Genomic DNA, 21,405 nt, shown 5'->3' with positions numbered 1-21,405 from the left:
GCATATTGCTTAAGCAAGTCATTGAACTGACAAGCATTAGGTCAGAGGTTTTCTGTCTTCTGACTTTGGTTTACCAGTGTATGATCTTAAATAGAAATTTTCACTTCTCTTTGGCTACTTCCATTTTTCATATAACAACTCTTTTAGATGGGAAATTTAATAGGGCAGTTGTAACATTTGCTGTAGCAGAATCCCAGTTTCAAGGTAGTCTCATAGATGCTGCAACAGAATCTTCTGTACACATTGTAAAACTTAATTTAATCCAAGGCAACAGAAACAACACACCAAAATCCAATTTCTGAAAAACAGTGCCTCCAGTCAGAAAAGCACTAGATGGACCCAGGATTTTTCCAGGTGTTGATTAAAAAGCAAGCTGTTGAGATATGAAATAAAGGAGACCAAAGGCTCAGTTGCACAGGAATGAGTTTACCTAACAAAAAGTACCTGTGAAATTGGAAAGAATAAGTTTGAAGCATGATGCATAGAAGGCAGGAAAGACACCAAAAAGGTTTTCAAAAAAGAGAGCTCACAAGGGAAAAATACCCAAGTATTTAGTAGGGAGCTATATAATAAGGTTAGTAGGGAGCAAATACAGAAAATCTTACTTAAGAAGGGGCCCAATACTCCAGGGTCATCAGGGCTGTAACCCATTAGAGTTAGAATCAGTTTTCTGTGTAGAGGAAGTAGGAAGTCAAGCAGTAGGTGATATTGATATGCCAGGTCCACATATACAAGGGAAAAAGACTAAACAGTTTGTGTTACTACATTGTCAGGTGGCTCCCAAGAAAACTGGATGTAAACCTGCATCTACCACCCCTGTGAAATTCTGTACCTATCTCTTCACTTGCTTTACCACATAACCCTTGTACATCTCGCCAGACACACTCAAGACATTCAATTTTAACCCTGCTCCTTGGCTTAGTCACCCCGCTCTGCTATTGAAGCTACTGAGTTTGCATCAGATACAGGCCACTCATCCCTTTAGGAGAGAAGCCACTGGCTGCCCTAACTGATTTCATTGCAAGACTGGGTTACTCAAAAAAGTATTTCAGTATTGTGAATAACCCAAGTCCTGCAATGAAATCACCCTGGGACACTGAGATGCATGGAGCCTGAAACACAAATGAGACTTTACTAGTGTATGATAGAGTCCTAAGGTCTACAGAAACTACAGAAGAATAAACTGGTATTTTGGAGAAATTCCTAGAACTTCAATAAGTCAATTACACACAACTTTAAAGAGCATTAGTTTATTATCTATTCTCCATGTCTTACCCAGAAACAGTCTAATTATATACAAAAAATTTGGAATGTTGAATAAATGCTGATCAATAAAAACATTTTGTAGCTGTTGACAAGGGAGTATTTCTAAACAAAACCAAAATAATAATAAAGGTTTGATTCTGTGTGTTGTTTATTGCTATGTTTGTGTTAATAGAATGCTTTCAAGTATATACACATTTTTTTCTTTTTAATTCCATTCAAAAGAAGAAAAAATATTTACATAATAAATATGTGGGAGACTTCATCTTTTTATTACATCAGTTGAACTGATTCTTTAATGAACTATTAAAAACAGAAAGAATTAACAAGAGTTTGCATCAATTCATCCCCATGCTGAGCAACTTAGGCTGCTCATGAAATTTATTCTATTCAAAATGTAGTTTAAGATGCATTCAAAAAGAAAAGTGCCGATACTGTCTCTCTTCGTGCTGAATCCTGGCTGGACTACTTCAGGAGACATCTTTCTCCCAGCCTCTGCAAAAGTATCTAGTTTGACATGTGTTTACCTTTACACACAGACATTGAAGGAACAAACACATTTAAATCCACTGAAAACTCCAACATTTACTGAGTAAAATCAGTATAACCCATGTTTTATTAGATGGTTAATTTTCTAATTTACTGCAGACAAGCTTTGGCCAAGTATTTCCACAAGAAGTACTAAACTTCTTGCTATAAATCTCTACTTCTATAGTTCTACCACAGCCAAACAGTTTTTGGTAGAAATTTCCTGTGATACATAAACTGAAAATTAACTGACACAACAACATTTAGCACTTCTGTTACCATTAAAGTAAAAAACAATACAGTATAATTCCTCAGTGATATACTCAAATGTGTTGCAAAATGTCTACAAAGTCAGTCCAAGATCAGTAAAGAATCAGTTCTGCTTTTTGGACTTTTTCCTTCCCAAAGACACAAGTTATGTAGAAGACCAAGGTAATTTAGTACTTGTCTGTATGCATTCCCTTTAAAAGGCAGTGTGTGGTAAAAATAACAAGATTAAAGTAATGAACATGTGATGTGAACATTTTGCATTTTCAATTAAAAAAGAAACTAAACAACAACAAAACACATCTTAGAAGGGGAAGACTGAAGCCTGCCATTATGTGTTTCTCATTCTTTTCTTTGAAGATTAACAGCACACAGAAAATAAGTGAATTTTATCAAAATACAGCACATTTCTGCTAATATATCAAAAAATCATTTTCTATGTAAATATTACTGAAAATAAACTAAAAAGAATTACAATATACAAAGTGTTAAAGGGTTTCAATTAAAGTTATTTGACCTATACACAGTACAATAAGCAATACTTAACATCTCTGAAAGAAGTGCAATAATATTGGAGTTCACTTATTTTAAAAGTACTGCCTGTTTATTACCACTAGCTATGCGTAATTTCTCTCCCTTACAGCTCATTGTCCGAAAACTAAAGGAGGCTGGTGGTTTTGCTAGCTTTATTGTAAGCATTTACTTTTGTACACATGGGTTGAAAAAAGCAACTTATACCTGTCTGAAACTACCAACTTAAGTAATCAGAAATGAACTGCAATAATTGAATATTGCTCCAATGGCAGGCTAGTCATTAGCCCTGATTAGAAACAGTTATTGGTCTTCTATGGCACTTTCCCCTGGTCCGTAACAACCGTGTATTAATTATCACTGCAGATTATGCAGTCTGTTCAAATACAAATGAGAAAAATAAAGTTAATGTTTCTGGTAAACAAAATTAATAGAAGCATAATTGAATAGTTTATACAGTAATAAGGAACAAAGGCAGCCTGTGGTAAATCACTATTATATTAATATAGTTAGAAACCCTTTAATGACTCTGAAGTGTCTAGTTCACATTTAATGTTACCTGTAGGAACAGCCCTTTAAGAAACATCATTACGAACTGGTGGGTTGTAAGTACACCCTCCCTTTGCTCTCCATCTCACCACAGCAATTCTCCATCACTGTCCAAAGTTTCACAAACTTGCTTTGGTTACCTAGCACCATGCGTATGGTTTCCTTTTTGATTAACAAGGCAATGCAAAGGCCAAACAAATCGAGAAGTCTTTCATAACCCTTCCTGCATCATTTACTTTGTCCGTGTTTAAATAGATATTACAGGCAACAACCTTACAAAAACTGGCCGTTTCAGTTTCATTTTTTTAAATCTAGAATGTTAGAATGGAGTACTTTTTATAAAGATAGAAGTATCACCATTTGCACAAAACTGGGGATTTCCACAGCAGAGAAAATCCTCTGGGCACATTTCCACAGTACAGTTGAAAGAATTATGTATGCAAGAAAACCCAACGAAACATGAATCACATATGGCAAATGAATATTCAATTGCTACATTAATAACAAATCCTGTAGAATATCACAAATTTGTAATTACAGTCTTCCTAAAAAACACCATAAGCTTTTATTGCATTTTCTATTGGTAGACGTACACTCCAGAACTAGACAGTTTTTCTTCTCTCCTGATTCCAGATACAGATAGCAGATAGTTGTTTTGCCTGGCCTTTATTCTGTCCAACCAGCACCACCTTCTATCTACCCATTCATCTATACAATGTGCACATAGCAAAGCCAACATTTCATATCTCCTGTCCATATCTACAGAAGTGGTTTTAGCGTAACACATTAATATCTGGTGAATAAAAATAAAGGCAGTAAACAGCTACAGGACAGACAGCCCTGCCATCTGTCCGTTGGCTACAACTGAGGCTTTGCAAAGCCTTGCACAAAGTTTAGTAATGTGTATGAATTATCCAAAAATAAACCTACCATGTGTACAAAAAAAACCACAGGTTTGTTCTTGGAGGAGTAATCCTTAGATTGCTATAATGCTTAAAAAGTTTATTCACCATATGCATTTTCAAAATTATTTCCTGTATGTTCTATACAGTGGTTTTTTCCCCTTTAACCACAAGTTCAGTATTTCCTATACAAATTTTGATAATTCTTTTCAAGTTCCTTTCATGTATAAAAATAGGCAAAATATTCAGTTTCCCATATGTCCTTAAATGAATCCTGCTGGCTTTTTCCCCCAATCCACAGTATTTATGAAGAAACTTCTCGCACAATGATGAGTTCCACTGCATTCTGAAAAGTCTTTAGCAAAGATACTGCTTGTCCATGATCGATATTGATGAAGCTGTATCCATTAGCCTAAAAATAAATATTTAAAGTTGAAAATTACAGTCTTATATGCCATGTTAGGGAAACATGTCATATTTCATGTTAGTTTATTTAAGCTTCAAGGTTTAAAATACCACGTTCTGTATGAATGCAGACAGTGAAACACTGCAGATTTGCAGAGTACATTGTTGATGTGAGTTGAACATGTAACTGTATGCTACAAGAAATTAAACTACTGTGTTAGCCTTGAAATAATTTTGCCCCAAAGGTATTGCAAGTACCCAAAAGACAAAGCTCAACTTTAAACCATTAACATCAGACATCTAATTCAGCCGCCTTAAAACAGCCACACCGAAAAAAAGCAAATGCAGTATAAATGATACATCCCAGTTTAAGTATCAGAATAGAAACAGCATTTGTCATAAACAAACTATTGAAGCCTTTAACAAAAAACACTGATACTATTGGGAGCCATTTTAGGGTGTGAGACTTCCTGAGGTTATCCCTAGCCTGAATTTTCCTATGACTCTAAACAGCATTGTCATTCCTGAGACAGGTCTGGCTTGGCAAACAAGCAGGCCTAGGTGACCTACAACAGACAGGGAAAACAAGGCTATGGTTTAACTTCTCAGCAGGTACTACTGCAAATTCATGTTCAGTCTGGGTGGTAAAATCTTGCAGAATGACAGGTTTGTCCAGCTTAAACTGCTATTGCTTCCAGCTGTGCACCCCACCTTTGTCCCTGAGCTGCTGCCCCTTATGTGGCAACAGAGAGAACTGGTCATGAGCTCTGCACTTTAGCTGTGCCATTTTAGAGCTGCAGTTCCTTATCCCACCACCGAACACTTGCTCGTGCTGTCATCTGAATCCTTGTTGTAAAGGCAGTGGTTTTTAAATCTGTCTAGGGTTGCAGAGGAGGATGTATGTGTGCGTTATGGCCTAGAGAAGTGGTCTGTGTGGTGGGTGGGGAACTGGCTGACAGGCCGCACCCAAAGGGTGGTGATAAAGAGCTCTTTCTCAAACTGGCAACCTGTCACAAGTGGGGTCCCCCAGGGATCAATATTGGGCCCAATGTTATTCAACATCTTCATAAGTGATCTGGATAATGGGATCAAGTGTGGCCTGATGAAGTTTGCTGATGACACCAAATTGAGTGGGGAAGTAGACATTCCAGAAGGGAGAGCTGCTCTGCAGGAAGATCTGGATAGGCTGGAAGAGTGGGCCAGCAAGAACCTTATGAAGCTCAGCAAGGACAAGTGTAAGGTCTTGCACCTGGGAAAACATAACCTGGGAGTGCAGCACAGACTGGGATCCACCTGGCTGCAGAACAGCTCTGTGGAAAGGGACCCGGGGTCCTGGTGGACAGGAGGCTCAATATGAGCGAATGGTGTGCTCCTGCAGCCAAGAAGGCCAACAGGATGCTGGGTTGAATCAAAAAGGGCATCGCCAGCAGAGAGAAAGAAGTCATCATCCCGCTCTACTCAGCACTGCTCAGGCCACACCTGGAGTACTGTGTACAGTTCTGGTCCCCGCTATACAAAAAAGGATGTGGACAGGCTGGAAGGGGTCCAGAGAAGGGCCACCAAGACAACCAAAGGACTGGGAAGCTGCCACACGAGGATAGGCTGGGAGAGCTGGGTTTGTTCAGCCTTGAGAAAAGGAGGCTCAGAGGGGATCTCATCGCTATGTACCAGCACTTAAGGGGCAGCTACAAAGAAGAGGGAGACTCCCTTTTTACAAGGAGTCCCGTGGAGAGGACAAGGGGGAACGGATACAAGTTGCTCTTGGGAAGATTCTGATTGGACACCAGAGGAAAATTCTTCACAGTGAGGACAGTCACCATTGGAATAATCTCCCCAGGGAAGTGGTTGACTCGGCCACATTGGACACCTTCAAGATTCATCTGGACAGGGTGCTGGGCCATCTTGTCTAGGCTGTGCTCTTCCTAGAAAGGTTGGACTAGGTGATCCCTGAGGTCCTTTCCAGCCTGTGATTCTGTGACTGTTCAGAGAGCAAAACTGGCAATAACCCTTCCAAATCATTATCTGTACAGAATGCCCTGGCCTTAACCTAATATGCAACAGTATCTTAAGACTTACATGCATGGTCATGTCTACATGATCAGACTTACATACTAGTAATGTAGAATATTTTTCTTAGACATAGGTATTAGACATGCATTATAATATGCGTGCCTAATGCCTATTTTACAGAGAACGTTGCAAAATCAAGCATAGCAAAGTCACTTTAGGAGAGATGATATGCAGTCAAAAACTGCAGAAGTTAGCTAAGCAGCAACAGGACAGTAGGAATGTTATTACATCATCACTGGGATTATCGCAGGTATAAAGACTGCGCTGTTACACAAAAAAATATTCTTAGTTATGAGGAATCAAACAGCCTGTAATTGTCTAAGCATGCAAACGCAACTTCTTCAGCTCTTTTTGAAACTATGAATACCTCATTAAACAAAAAGCAAAACCCAAGCATTGCCAACATGACAAAAGAAAACCTCATTATAAACATCACACAGACAAATTCCATAAAGACAGGAATAAACCATTAAAACAGAAGTCACCTTTCATATGTGTTCCACTCTATAAATAAGTAAAAAATATGCTACCAGCATTTTCAGAGGTTTAATGTGATTCTTGTTCCGGTGTGGTGTGTTGGAAAATTACCCCCATCCCCCGATCCCTTAAAGTAATCTACATTAGTAAAAGCACTAGGACCTTTCTTGCCCCAATGAGGAAGAACAAGTGGAGAATTATTTACCATGCTCAAAACCAAGCCACCTTTTAGTTGGAACAACTTGATCTCAGTTTAGTGTTCTTGTGTGCTTTTTGACTGCATCTTTCATTCAAAGGATTAGGCTATGTTTTCAGTTTGGCTTTATTTTAGAAAACTCTTCACACCATGTGAGTTAATTGAGATACTAGTGGGGTTTTTGTTAGGGTATTTTTGTTTGTTTTTTTTAGGAAACTGAAATGCAGCAGAGTCAACTCTATCAACATTCTCCAACCAGTAATGTGGTGAATAATTAATGATTTTTAACAAACTCTACAACTTTAAGGGTGGCTACAGCACTGTTCAAATGTCCTGTTAGCCTGCTTCCCTAAGAAAGTAAGGCTTATATAATCCCCGTGTTTATTTCCTTGACCCCTCCCCAAGAAGCTTATGAGCTCATTAGACAGCTTTGAACAAATCTGATACAGAAGAGGCCTGAAAGGTACTGACTTCCTACAGAAAAGAACTGCACAGCTGCAGCCCAGAAGCTGTGGCTCCTTAAGTAACCTGCTTGGCTCACCTGCGGCAGATGGGGCAGCCAGGCTGTACATCCTGTCACCAGCCAGACACCTTCTGCCAGCCCCTGCGCATGTCCAGCCTGTCAGAGACAGGCAGGAACTGCAGAATGGAGGGGGATGTAACAGCAAGGTGCAGCTGGGGAGAGGGGTTGTCAGGGGCAACCGCTGGTATTCAGAAACACGTTATTCAGAGCATTGCATATGAATGAACACAAGTTAAATGAATGACAGTAAGACCTAATTAAATGCCCATGTTCCATCCTGAATGACAACAGTAGGCCTGGTTTTTAATCTTTAAAAATGTGAAAAAAGTTCAGAATTTGAAAAAATGATCCAATGGATGAATGCTTCAGCCTGTATCACCTATCCTAATGTTAGGTGGAAGAAGATTAAAAGCATCGTCCCAGAATGTAAGAATGCTTCTGGGAAAGATACTGGCAATCTATCTGAAATTTAAATATTCTGCTCTTAGAAAAGGTGCAAACTAAAAATGAACTGGTATATTACACAGGCTAGTTAATTAGATGACCACAGTACCTGAATTATTTTATCTCCAGGCTGCAACAGCTTAGATGCTGGTCCTTCTGGTTGCACTCTGGTTACAAAGATACCCTTGAAAAAGAGGTGGAAAACGTTTTTGACAACCTATTTCATGAATAGTAGGGTAGCTTGAAACAGATATAATTCAAAACATTATTTCAATTTTCCATCCTAAGTAGAAAAGTATGCAATATTGTTCTACAGATCCACTGGCTTCTGGTACTGCCTTCCTTTTCAGAAAGAGTATTGCCTTCAAAGGAGTACTGAAGGGCAAATTCTGATCTGCCTTTGTTTAATCTGGCAGATGTATACGTCAAGATGACTTTATCAACACCAGAAATAAGGCTGCAAGCTAAATCATGTTCTCTTAAGAGGCTTCCTAACTGTAAACTCCATAATTTACTGTTGACTGATACATGGAACTGTGCAAGAACTACTCAGAATAATATTCTGTGCTGTTATGTGACCACTCTGGTCATCTTTCACCTTGATTTTCCATATCATTTGTCCCCAGTTTTCTCCCCTCCAGTCCTGGAGTCTAGTGGTTTAGGGAATATACATACTTCCCCCACAGCTCCAACACTAGAAACATTATTAATCAGAGTGATTTTAAGATGCATTAGTGTAAAATACTCACATCATCTTCAGGTCTGAATGGATTCCCTCTACCACCAACTCCTCCTGATATACTAAATCCAAGTTCTGGATCCTTGTCAATTCTCACTCGAATCTAAGTAGTTACAACCAAAGTTAGATGAACTGGCTGAAAATCTGCACTCAAAGCTACTGTAATGAAGTTATTACTAAGGAATTCAGGTGAACAAAAGCTTCAATGGGAAAAAAAAACCTCAAAAAAGCATTTATCACAGTTCAAGGAGTATTATGTCTCATAATATTACTTTAGAGCAAGATTCCAATACAACACCATCATGTATGATTGGACATAATGTTTATTCCAATATCCCTATTATTATAATCATAGCTCGTGGAATTTAAATTCAGAGATACTTACATGTTATGTAAAAGAATTTAATGCCCCCAGCAAAAGCCATATTCCTATGAGAGAACTGTCGTCTGGACAGGGTGCTGGGCCATCTTGTTTAGACTCTGCTCTTCCCAGAAAGGTTGGACTAGATGATCCCTGAGGTCCCTTCCAACCTGGGATTCTGTGAACCTGTTCCTCCTATTTCTTTGCTACCTCTAGCTGAATTTTTTTAAAAAAATAAATCAAACTTGCTCCTACTTTCACTGTTAAGTTCTACATAGTCAACACTGTTCCCCTTTCTCTTTCAGAGTAGTTGACTAGAAAACCTATTTTATACAAAAAGTGGACATTCTTATTCTAGCAGAGAATGAAAATACAGTACTCAGTATTTTCCCCAAAACAACAGAAGACACATACTGTGTCCAAGAGCAGAAAGAAGGCTTCCCCAGTGAAAAGCCATTAAATTGTATAAGAATTTCTTACCCACATCTGTCTATCACAGAACTGTTAATTATCAGGCATGATTCAGATACTGACACCTTTTTATCCTGGCTTCTGTTTATGGATGTGCGTTTCTACATTTGCAGGTTTTTCAACTGTTCTGGACAGCAATTAATATATGCAAAGTTGTACTGCTACTTTGCATTTTTTCAATTACTAGATAAATAATGAGTTGGTTATCAATAAATGTAGTTGAGAAATAAATTTCTAGCTCATTAAAAAGATGCAAGCTTAAGTTTCTGGTACCTCATGTTAAAAATCTACCACGTTTCAAAATGTTCCCATAAAAAGTAAAAAGAGCTCAAAACTAGAAGGCATGTGTGATTTTAGTAGTAGAATTGCACTGAGGTAACGCTGTCTTCTGCTGGAGATAAATTCCTGTATGATTTCTGTCACCATCTACAGATAAATGGTAATAAAAAAAATCTAACAATTCACTGCCACTGACAGATAGATGTCATATTGTCAAGTGAGATTTTATTCTTACCTCTTGCTTTGCCAACTCATGGCTTTGTCTGGGAGAACACTGGGACTGAGTGTAGGGAGGTTGGTGGGCAACTTTCAACATCAGGTAATCAATCAATTGCTCTCTAGACGGATGTCTTGCTACTGATGACTGAGGAGGGAGGTGATGGACTTGGCTGTAGTTTGCCTGAGGTCTCTGAGGTTGGCACATCTGTCCGTTTGTCAAAGGTATCTGAATAAAAAGTGAATACACCATGTCATACATTTTATAAGCAACAATCCTCAATTCCTCCTTTATTATTTCAATATTTCTCATACTTGACTATTTTTAATTTTAGGAACGTTACTAAAACTACTCTTGTGAATCATGTACAGTCCTGTCAATTTGCTTTATCGTCATCAGCTCTGACCTCCTCAGAACAAACCTGGAAAACAAAACTTACTTTGTGCGGCAATCTACTAGAACAGACTACACAGTCTTTGCTTTTAGTGCTTGTTTCACTGAGTTAATCGTTATTTTCTAGCACTCTGACAGTATTGACACTTGGCTGATATCATTATAGTTTGCACTTCTATTGCATAAAATTCAGAGATTTTGTAACAATTCCCAGTAGATCACACACAAAATAAAAATCCCACACAACTAGCAGACAGAAATTTTATGCTCTCTGGGCATCTTTTGATGCCCACTTCGCAAGAAAACCTTCTGAGCAAACACACATGCAAGTTCAAGATTTTAATATCAAAATGGTAGTATTTCCAATACATGTTATTCTTTTCTTAACACATCTGTCACTGACTTGATAAGTATAATGATGACAACCAGCAGTAAGGTACACAACTGTCAAGACATACAGTGCATTCAAACCATTTCACCAGGAATGATGCAGATGACGACAACATTTCTTACTGAAGCCTCAGAGTAACTGTTCAGCTCTTCACTGGTGTGGGCAGCCTTCTCCCTCCTTGCCTGTATGCCTCATGGTCTTACCTAGCCTCAGTAGTCACTCAATCCGCCTGTACAATTCCCACCTTTCAAAAAATGCTACAGTCTTGCATTACAGATTTTTTTCTGCCTGCCACCATTATCCCATTAGTTATAGGATACAGGGATATTAAAATACTCTCTCTCAATATTATAAATAACTCAAGTGTGCAAATTTCAACTTTTAACTATGCTATGTGAATGGACACAATAATCTATTCTGTTGAGTATTTTATGTCAAAGTGATTCTGAGAAATGGTACTGTGTGCATATATACATTTTTTAGCTTATTTACAGATCAGATATAGTAAATCTAAATTACTTTCTACTGCCTTTTCTGAAAACCTGAAGCATGACAGGAGTAATATTTTTTCTTGCACTGCCAGAGGTAGGAGTTTACACAGGCAACATATATCAACAGCTATGCAAAACTCCAAATATCCAACGTCTGTAGAAATGCAATTGAAATTACTGAAGTTATAGAAAGAAAATAAATTGCTGCATCATAATAATTTACAAGCATCGATTTAGTTTCATTGTAGTAAGTCCTGCCTGTATAGATGGTCCTTAGAGATGAATACAGAATGTCTCCTACAAATTCTAGTTTATCACCACAATTTCATCACAACTGATTTAAATCTTTTAAAGAACAAACTTGAAAGCTGCTTCAGATTGCTTTCCTGAAATCATGACCATGTTCCGATTTCCACTTGCAATGATGTCTTTTGCTGCAAATCTCTTCTTTCAAAGCCCCTGCTGGAGAAAAATGAGAACTATCCCCCTTAACTATTTTGTCTTCCCAAAGAGGATGCTATGTCATTTAGACCACCTTCAACACCTGGGTTATACACTTTAAGGAAGCCCAGTTCCACCTGCTCTCCTAATGTATGTTTCTACTACTAATTAAAAAAAAAATCCTTACAAATAATAGTAAATATATCCTATCTGTGATGTCATGTAGATAATTACCTGCACAGCTATTCTCTTCATGCTGTCTGGAGGAACATCTCTGAGACTAAGTGTGGCAGATGAGTAATTTTGCTGTCCTGAAATGAATACTTCATCCTGGCCTTGGTCTCCGGGAGTAGAAGCCTGGGGATGCTTTAAACAAAATGGAGCAGTAAAGACAACTGTCTCCATACAATTTAAACTAAAAAATTCTCATAAGAAGCCCAGAATAAAAAGTTTTAAGGGCCTTATCATTCTTTAACTTATTTAACTAGTACATTGTTTATGGAGAAAGTCTTACTAGCCAAGACACCATGCCCAGAAAATATTGATGGATATTTAAAAATACTAGCAACTGCAGAGATCTCTCTGATCACCAAGAAACTGGTAAGAAAAGTCAGCAAATGCTAAGGACTGCCTATTCAGGGATTCATATGGTCAAAAGAAGTCTTCTGTTGACTTTATCCTACTCACTATGGATACCATAACATCACTTAGTATGCTCAGAATTAGATAGTAATTTCATCACATTTTCTTACAAACTAAAACACTAAATTTCTTGAATGCCAAAAGTATCTTACAGTACAGTTTACATATCAGAATTTTCGGGGGGGTGGGGTGGGGGGTGTGTGTGTGTATAATAAGATTTTGTTCAAACCTTTATCACTGAGGTTAAATTCAGAATGGTAATCCCTTGTTCACATATGTACACAAAACCAGACAGTTTAATGTATGTTCAACCATCTATAAAAGCCAATTAGAAAACAACCTCATGACATTAAATTGAAAAGCCTTGCAATAAGTTTAAGGCATATGAAGTGAAGGCAAAGTATTTGATTTACTGCCTATAAAAAAATTCTAACACGCAAATTATATTCTTTCTATTGAAAGCATTATCCATATGTAAAAGGATAACTCCATAAATTTAAGGACACCTCTCACAGTTTCCCCCTCTAGATATTTCAATATCCTCCTGTAGGTACTCACTTGAACAACGTGCACACCAGAACCTCTTCTGTCTGCAACGCTCAAGGCAACACTACCCTGGCTGCCATGCAGATCCCTAGAGCTGCCATAGTGAAAGCTGCTAACTGCAGCATAATTGGAATTAAAGGACCCAGACAGCATGCTCTGAATAAAGAGGGGACAGATTTAACACAGAGGTTAGTGCAGCATGCATAAACCACAAGACATGTTATACATAGACTAATACAAATATATTCCATGTCATGCAAGATAAAAACCATGCAAGAACAGTACCACTGTGATGTACAAAACACAAGTCAGTGACCTCTGTTTACCTTTATTTACTGTAAATCAGCATGCATTCAGCAGTTAACATGCAGAATTACATGTAAATAAAGTCATTCAAATGTTCATGTGTCTGGAAAAACAACGAAGGTGGACAGCTTACAAAAATTTCTAGGCTTTCATTAAATTTGCAACATATCAAATATGTTGTAGGAAGAGAAGCTGGCAGTCAAGATAACCACCTGTGAAAAACCATCTTATTACTAGTTATTCTTTTTGTCTCATCCCCCCCCCCCCCCCCCCCATTACTAGTACAATACAAATAAAAATTTACACGTAGACAGAGATTGGATTGGGTTTTCTTGCTATTGCAATGCTGTCAACATCTGCAATGCATTGCAATAGCACTTGAAGCGTCACTTCAAGAATGTGATAAGCCTCATTTAAAGAAAAAGAAGCTCAAAAGAAACCCTGGAGTCCAGCCCTGTGCCACTGTTGGCGATCAAACAGGTAACATGAGCTCAAGGACAGAAGTGACAGCAGTTTGGTTTTGAGCTTCATTACCTTGCAGACCTGACCTCTGCAGTACTGGCAAGGGTAACACACAGAAAACAGGACACATTACCATTTTGCCACCATGGACTTTGTAGTTGTAATAACAAAACAAAACCAAAAGACTGACTGCACAGAAGAAAAAAAGTGAAATCCTCCATGTGCCACCTGACAAATGAAACAAAGTATCTTGAAAAAGTGACAGAGACCCATGAAAAAATATGATCCTAGTAAAAGATACGGCACAAGGCATCAAAACGCAGCAAATTCAAAGTTTTTGGTTTTTTAATGAAGTTTCTAATTTTCCAAGTAAAAAAAGTTCAAAATGCATTTGACTAAGATACTGCAACAATTCTGACATAAATTGACACCATTTCCCACAGCATTTTCCTGCAGAAACAGTCTAATCATGTCTTGGGTGGGCGTACACTTTGCTGGGTAAAAAAAACCTGGCTGGATGGCCAAGTCGAGAGTTGTGGTGAATGGAGCTAAATCTAGTTGGTGGCCAGGCATGAGTGGGGTTTCCCAGGGCTCAGTGTTGGGGCCAGTCTTGTTTAATATCTTTATCAATGATCTGGATGAGGGGATTGAGTGCACCCTCAGTCAGTTTGCAGATGACACCAAGTTTGGCAGGAGTGTTGGTCTGCTTGAGGGTAGAGAAGGCTCTGCAGAGGGATCGGGACAGGCTGGATCAATGGGCTGAGGCCAGTTGTATGAGGTCCAACAAGGCTGAGTGTCAGGTCCTGCACTTGGGTCACAACAACCCCATGCAACACTACAGGCTTGGGGAGGAGTGGCTGGAGAGCTGCCTGGAGGAAAAGGACCTGGGGGTGTTCGTTGACAGCCGGCTGAACGTGAGCCAGCAGTGTGCTCAGGCAGCCAAGGCGGCCAATGGCATCCTGGCTTGTATCAGGAATAGTGTGGCCAGCAGGAGCAGGGAGGTGATCGTGCCCCTGTACTCGGCACTGGTGAGGCCTACCTTGAATACTGTGTTCAGTTTTGGGAGGGGTCCAGAGAGCAAGTCTTACGAGGAGAGGTTGAGGGAGCTGGGGTTGTTTAGTCTACAACTACCTGAAAGGAGGCTGTAGCAAGGTGGGTACTGGTCTCTTCTCCCAAGTAACAAGTGATAGGATGAGGCAAAATGGCCTCAGGTTGCACTGGGGAGGTTTAGGTTGGATATTAAGAAAAGTTTCTTCACTGAAATGGTTGTAAAGCATTGGAACAGGCTGCCCAGGGAAGTGGTTGAGTCACCATCCTTGTAGGTATTCTTTTAAAAGCCACATAGATGTGGTGATTAGGGCCAAAGTTTAGTGGAGAACTTGGCAGTGCTGTGTTAGCAGCTTGACTCAATGATCTTAAAGGTCTTTTCCAACCTAAATGATTCTATGAATAAATACATTTTGGTCTTTGTTGACTACATATACTCATCTGATTTTGAAAATAGTCACTAGTCCTCAGGCACACAGTTGCTCTTTCATAGTAGCTTTGTCTTGCGAAATTAAAACTGGTTTAATAATCAAAGTCATATGCCTCTTCATATTCATACTCGCCAGATGCTCTGGTAGCAGTCATTGGAAACTCCCTTGGAAAACAGTAGTAACTGACAGTAATTGGCTTTTCTTAGCCAAGGCCCTTGGATAACCTCTCACTCAATGGCACAGTGAGCCGCCTCCATGCTCTTCTTCTACACCTACCCTGTTCTCCAGTCAATGAATTTTTCAAGCTTCCAGACAAGTCTCCAGAGGCTTTCCCCCTCCTGGGAGGGGAAGACTGTACTTGGCATTCAAGTCTCTCTTTACTAAACATTCAATCTCAGCTTACTGCTCCTCTAAGTTTCAAGCCAAACATCCAGATGAAACTGCCAAAGACAGTTTTCCTTAGCTCTTTAGAGCCTCAAAGCATCTTCTTACAACTCTTCTCAAAATAGTCTCTTTAATTAGCCAGGTGGCTTTCTTCCCCCACTTATACAGGCAACCCCCTGAAGTCTCCTTACAGGAAGCTCCTCTCGGAGGCTCCTCTCTCCATGTTCTGTAAGTGGTGAGAAGACAAAAATAGAAGGAATGCATGGTGAGTCTAGAAAGTTACTTTCTGAAAGTGCCTCTAGCAGACCATCTTACAATAAAGATCCCTACGTTCACTAGATTAACTCTTAGAGGGACCCAAACAGATAGTCAATAATAGTGAAAATCTAAACCTAGATTTGTATTTACAGTCAAAGACAGAGTTGCAATAGGAGGTAGAACTTCCCTAAAATTTGCAGAGGCACGAACTTGTCCATCAGGAATTAAGATTTCAGTTAATTCAGTTTAGTGAGCTTCAAGATGATTACATAGCCTGAAAGTAGTTTTATTCAAGAATTTATAAAATCTCCTTTCTTGGTAACTGAGCCTTTTTGCAAATTACAAAAAATGATTGTACAACTGATGTAGGGAAGACATGATAAGTACTGCAAACACCCTATTTCTCCTTCTCTACATTGGACATAGTGTCTTAACACTAAATTAGAAGGAACCTGTAAGTATAAACTGTACAGAACAAATACTATTTAAAATTAGATGGAGTTCTAAGAAAGTTTTAGTTTAACACAAGAGATGCCTCGTCACAAGACTAGGAAGTATTTTTCCTCTATTTTTTAGCTGGGAAGAGAGAAACTGAGGCATTTGGAGTGTGAACAGTACTCCTTTTATTTTGCTTCTCAATATGAGCATGATGAAGTTGTACATTTCCTAGTGAGGTTTCTGAAGACTCCTGCACCAGAGAAGACACTTCAGAAATATGAATATGCAGATGCTATTAAAAACAAATTTTTATTCCAGTTTATTAAAAATTAAATATGGAATAAACATATGGTCTAAACTTCAGATTAGATATGAGTGTTAATTCCAAGTATCAACTCCATTCTCCACCTGATTTGCTACAGTGTCTTAAGGCATAATGGCCTGCAAAATGATAATTCAGATATCTGAGGTCTGAGAAATCTCATTTCGGTTACTCTAAACTAATACACATGCCATGTTCTACTATATTTTTGTGAAAGCTAAGTTTACTAGAATTCAGTTATTCAACTATGAAGAACACATTAAAAGCTACAATACACCAAGAAAAAAATGGGTCTATAAAAAGTAAAAAAAAGTTCAGCGTATAAATCAATATTTACAGCCAGAATCAGCCTCTAATAGAATCAGTTTAGATGCAAGCAGCCAGCAACATAGTTTTAAGGTTTAGTTCAATTCTTTTTGAATGCTAAGGGTCAGAACTTATTCTCCATTTTGCAGTTTATGAAAGAATTAACAATTTCAGATTTCAAAGGCCCTAATTCTTTTGGGAATTGAAGTGCCTTAATGCATTGACTTAGATGCAACAAAATAAACAGTGGAATATAGCTAGAAGAATTTCTATTGGATAACACTGTTGTAATTTTAAGATTGGCTGGAGTCTGTCACAAGAATCCATGACATTTTGGTATAGGACAGGAACTAATAAAATCCAAGTATCTGCAGGGAAGGAGACTCTACATTCTACATCTTGGAATAGCCTTAACTGGTAACTTAACTGCTAAGCCTAATTATTATCCTTTCTAATATTTAACAGTACTTTGAATCACTTGTCAGTTAAAGGTGGACATAAGTTAACCTTTGAGGCTATATTACAAGTATAGAAATTCCTTCACTTTTCATTCCCACCTTGACTATATAAGATTCTTTACAAAAACTTTGGTCAAGGTATTCTGGAACACTTGAAAAGCCTAAAATTAAGGCTTTAAGCCTCTTGGAATAAAAGCTCGAAAGCAACAACAGAAAAAGTTTGTCTGAAACCTGATAGAATTCTAGCAAGATACCAGTTTATCCCAAAGAACTACTACTTAAGCATTATGAAACTATTCTTCAGTCATGAGAGAGGACAAAAAAAAGCATGAATTTAGGTCTTTGATCCTGCAAAAAATGCATCTTCTATAAGTGACAGCAGCCCTCTTGAAGAGATACATATGGAGTGTTGTGTATAATTTAAATTGCAGTAGTAAAATGTTTGCAGAGTCAGAACTTTTGTTGTTTAACTTTCCAAATGCACAAAAATTTTATTCATTTTAAAGTTGACGTATCGACTTCTGAACTCTACAAAATACCATTATTACACATTGATGGTTCAGTACCCCATTCAAAATGGAGGGAAGAAACCCCTAAATTCAAAACTTAAAACAACTACTGAATGGATAGCATTCCTGTAATTTATCAGCGGCAAAACATTCTTCTGGGTATGATCTTATAAACACACTTAGACACTTAATTTTATATGTGCACAGACCCACTGAAGTTACTTTACTTGACATATTGAACCAAGCTTAACTTGGAGAAAATCTGAAGCCATGTAAATTAAAATATTTTTGCATGTTAGTTATGTAGCATAAAAAAAATATCAATTCAATTAAAAACATTTCAAACCTTGGTTAAAACTGCAGTTCTATATCAATACTGAATCACTTAATTGGACTTATTTGTTTTAAGAAGGCACTGTACACTGGCAACTTGGAGAATAAAACCACCTACATATTCTGATTTCTGAATTGGAAAGCAGAATCAAACTTCATGACCTCTTCTCTGAAAGCTCTACCATTTTAGGTAAATAGTAGATAAAGTAGATAAAAAATAGAGGACTTCATCAGGTGCATGTTTGCTTTCAATTCTAATTTCACCTGGAATTAACTCCCAAGAGATCCACATCAAAAAAAGAAAATATGCATATGTAAGGAAAGGACAGAGTCAAGCCCAGTAACTGTTTCTGCCTACTCAGCACATAGAAATACAACAAATGCTTGCAGATAACTGCTGCAGATATTTATTATTGCAATTTATGAATGAGAAATTCCTTTACCACACAATAAAATGCGTGTGACACTAGTGTTTTTACATAGGCAGTATTTTAGCATAAATCCTAAATGAAAACTTTCAGCAAGACTACTATAAAAGATTAGAGTGACATATCAGGTAGTAAAATTGGCAAGTCACACTCAAAAAGGAAAATACTGAAAAATATTACTGTTCTTAAAAACTCACCTGTGCACTAAATTTGAGGTTGGGGGTGGGGTAGAATTGACTACATGCTTTCCAACAGCTTACATACATAACCACTAGAGAGCAGCTTGACATTGAAATAAGCTCTTTTCCCTACCCCACAATAAAATATGCTTTGCATCAGGTAAGCAAATTGTTTCTCCTGAATATATGCAAAATTTCTATTTACAAATGGACTCATGAACTGTTTTCATGCTCCCTCACCAGACAGATAATTTTAGCTGATCAGTGTACGCCCTTTTACAGCTTGTCAAGGGGATTACAAGTGCTGGTTACTCAGCTGGAATCCATTGTTAATCATTCTTGCTGGACTTAAAACAATCCTGTACCTCTCCTCATGCAAATTAAACTCTTGAAAGTTATTTTTCTCCTACCTACATCAGGTGAAAAGGGCTAATAAATAAAAAAAAGAACTAGCTCTTCAATTTGTCCAACAAGCAGACACTGTTTACTTCAGTGGGTTCACCCTCCTCTCTCCCTCCCTCCAGTTACTTGTTTTTATAAAATTTAATACTTCAAAAGCTTAGCAAAAAAAGAGCCCCAAACCACGAAGAACCAAACCCACAACAAAACTAAGCCCCCCAAACACACTACACTCTCTTTCCTAATAAGCACAGAGTAGAAAATAAACATGATTAAATTCAGTAACAGACTCAGAAGAGTAACAGCAAAGGTAATACTGTTAACCCATACTGTTGTGTATAATCACAGGCAAGAAGATATGTATTAAATATTCATCATAAGGCTTAATTTTGTATACCTGTTTTTGTCAGTGTTGTGTCTTACGCTTTAAAATAAGAAACGCCATTTTAAATCCATGAAAGCTTAGTCAAAGCAATTTCCAATAAATGTTCTTTAAAATGCGATCTGTAATTGAACTTGTTACTTAAATGGTTGTTCCTTAAATGACTTCTGTAATTACTGAAACTTTTTTCAGGCTTCAAAACATTTCAGAAGTCTGGTTTATAGATTAAGCCCCACTCACCCAGCTGATTTTTAATTACAAACAGAAATCCTGAAGCCATTATTTTAAAAGAACAAAGACATCCAGTGAATTCCTAGAATTTTCACTTTATCATATTTGCCAGCTGCCATATAGGATCATATCTACACTTTTCACAGTTCAGATTTTTCTTTTTAACTCAGTTGTATCCCAGAGAATATGAAGTAGACAATTATATGCACATTTACTTTTAAACCCATAAATAAGTCTCAGGTTGTTAAGTAAAAGCTACTTTAAAATGCTTCAAGGCCAGAACAAAAGAAACATGCACATACAAAACAGACTTCTAAGATCTGTTAAATTAGATGCACAGCTAAGATCTCAATACCAGCTATTGCATATCACTCTAGTAGACAACAAAAATGAAGGTTTATGTATAAAGCATGATAGAAGGTATGGACAGATGTAAACGGAATCAAGTCAGGCAAACAATTTCACTTCAGTAAAGGTGTCTACACTGCTACAGGACCTGAACAGGTATCACTGGTGTATTAAACATTGTTCCTAACATGTTAAATGTAGATGATATAAGAACAAGCTATAAACAAACTGCATTAGCAGTGCACTGAAGTTTTGTTTCCCTCTGCATTCAGGGATTGCTGGGAATTTTGCTTCTCTGTCATTTCAAGTAAGATTTGATATATACACCCAGGAGCATGGAAGATCAGAGAATACACCTTTGTTAGGGTTGGCACATGGTGAGGTTTGTGACCACCTCGTGGGACAAAGCTCCCCACACTACAGCACAGTACTGTGAAAGCCTTAAAATATTTTATATGTATGTGACTCAAACTGGATCAGAAGAACAGGTGCAGCAATTGTGCAGGCTTCTTTAAAAAGCAAACAAAACCCATGCCTTTCTATCACCAGAAATTTTGCAACTTAAACCAAAGGCAAACCAATCCCTCCAAATACTTAGATTTCTAAAGAAAAAATAGTTAAAAAAAATTTTTCCAGCCATCTCCAACTAAATTTCTTTAGCTATCACAGATATTGAAGTATTTAGCATAATAATCAAACAAAACTATGCTCTTTCAAAATAAATTAAAGAAGGAAATCCAACTAGCTGGCATAATCAGAATGTACTTTGGCTGCTTTATTCACTTCCCCTCCAAGGAAACGGGATCAGGCTAATGACATTCTACCCATTATTTATTGATGATATTTTAAACTGGTTTAGCTGGAGAGTATAGATAACACTTTCAGTCTCTATTAAAATCCTTTGAAAACATGTAATTGTTCAGCTCTACATATCAGCTCATATTCTTGATAGCATTTACAGTACATAAAGAATCCTGTTCATCATCTCTAGTTATGTCAAAACCTCCTGTCATTTCCTGAAATGAACAAGATTAAGTGTTCTCATCTCACAGCAATAA

General features: G+C 37.8%; 1 protein-coding gene across 14 annotated transcripts in view; it reads right to left on the bottom strand.

Moving 5' to 3' along the window:
- Positions 1–1,234: 1,234 nt before the first annotated feature.
- ERBIN (erbb2 interacting protein) overlaps positions 1,235–21,405 on the bottom strand; it is a 123,665-nt gene continuing 103,494 nt past the window's right edge. For 6 of the 14 annotated variants that reach the window (XM_064439333.1, XM_064439335.1, XM_064439332.1 and 3 more), the window contains 6 exons: positions 13,139–13,282; positions 12,173–12,304; positions 10,241–10,450; positions 8,905–8,997; positions 8,265–8,339; positions 1,235–4,452 (listed from right to left, as the gene is read on the bottom strand). In XM_064439333.1, coding sequence (XP_064295403.1) covers positions 4,345–4,452; positions 8,265–8,339; positions 8,905–8,997; positions 10,241–10,450; positions 12,173–12,304; positions 13,139–13,282 — 762 coding nt within the window. In that variant the 3' untranslated portion in view covers positions 1,235–4,344. The other 8 variants (XM_064439340.1, XM_064439341.1, XM_064439344.1 and 5 more) reach the window with 4 other exon arrangements.

Source organism: Phalacrocorax carbo, chromosome Z, assembly GCF_963921805.1.
Source record: "Phalacrocorax carbo chromosome Z, bPhaCar2.1, whole genome shotgun sequence".
In the NCBI taxonomy this organism is placed as follows: Eukaryota; Metazoa; Chordata; class Aves; order Suliformes; family Phalacrocoracidae; genus Phalacrocorax; species Phalacrocorax carbo.
Note: the sequence above shows the minus strand (reverse complement) of the source record. Positions and strands in the feature narration are given on the sequence as shown.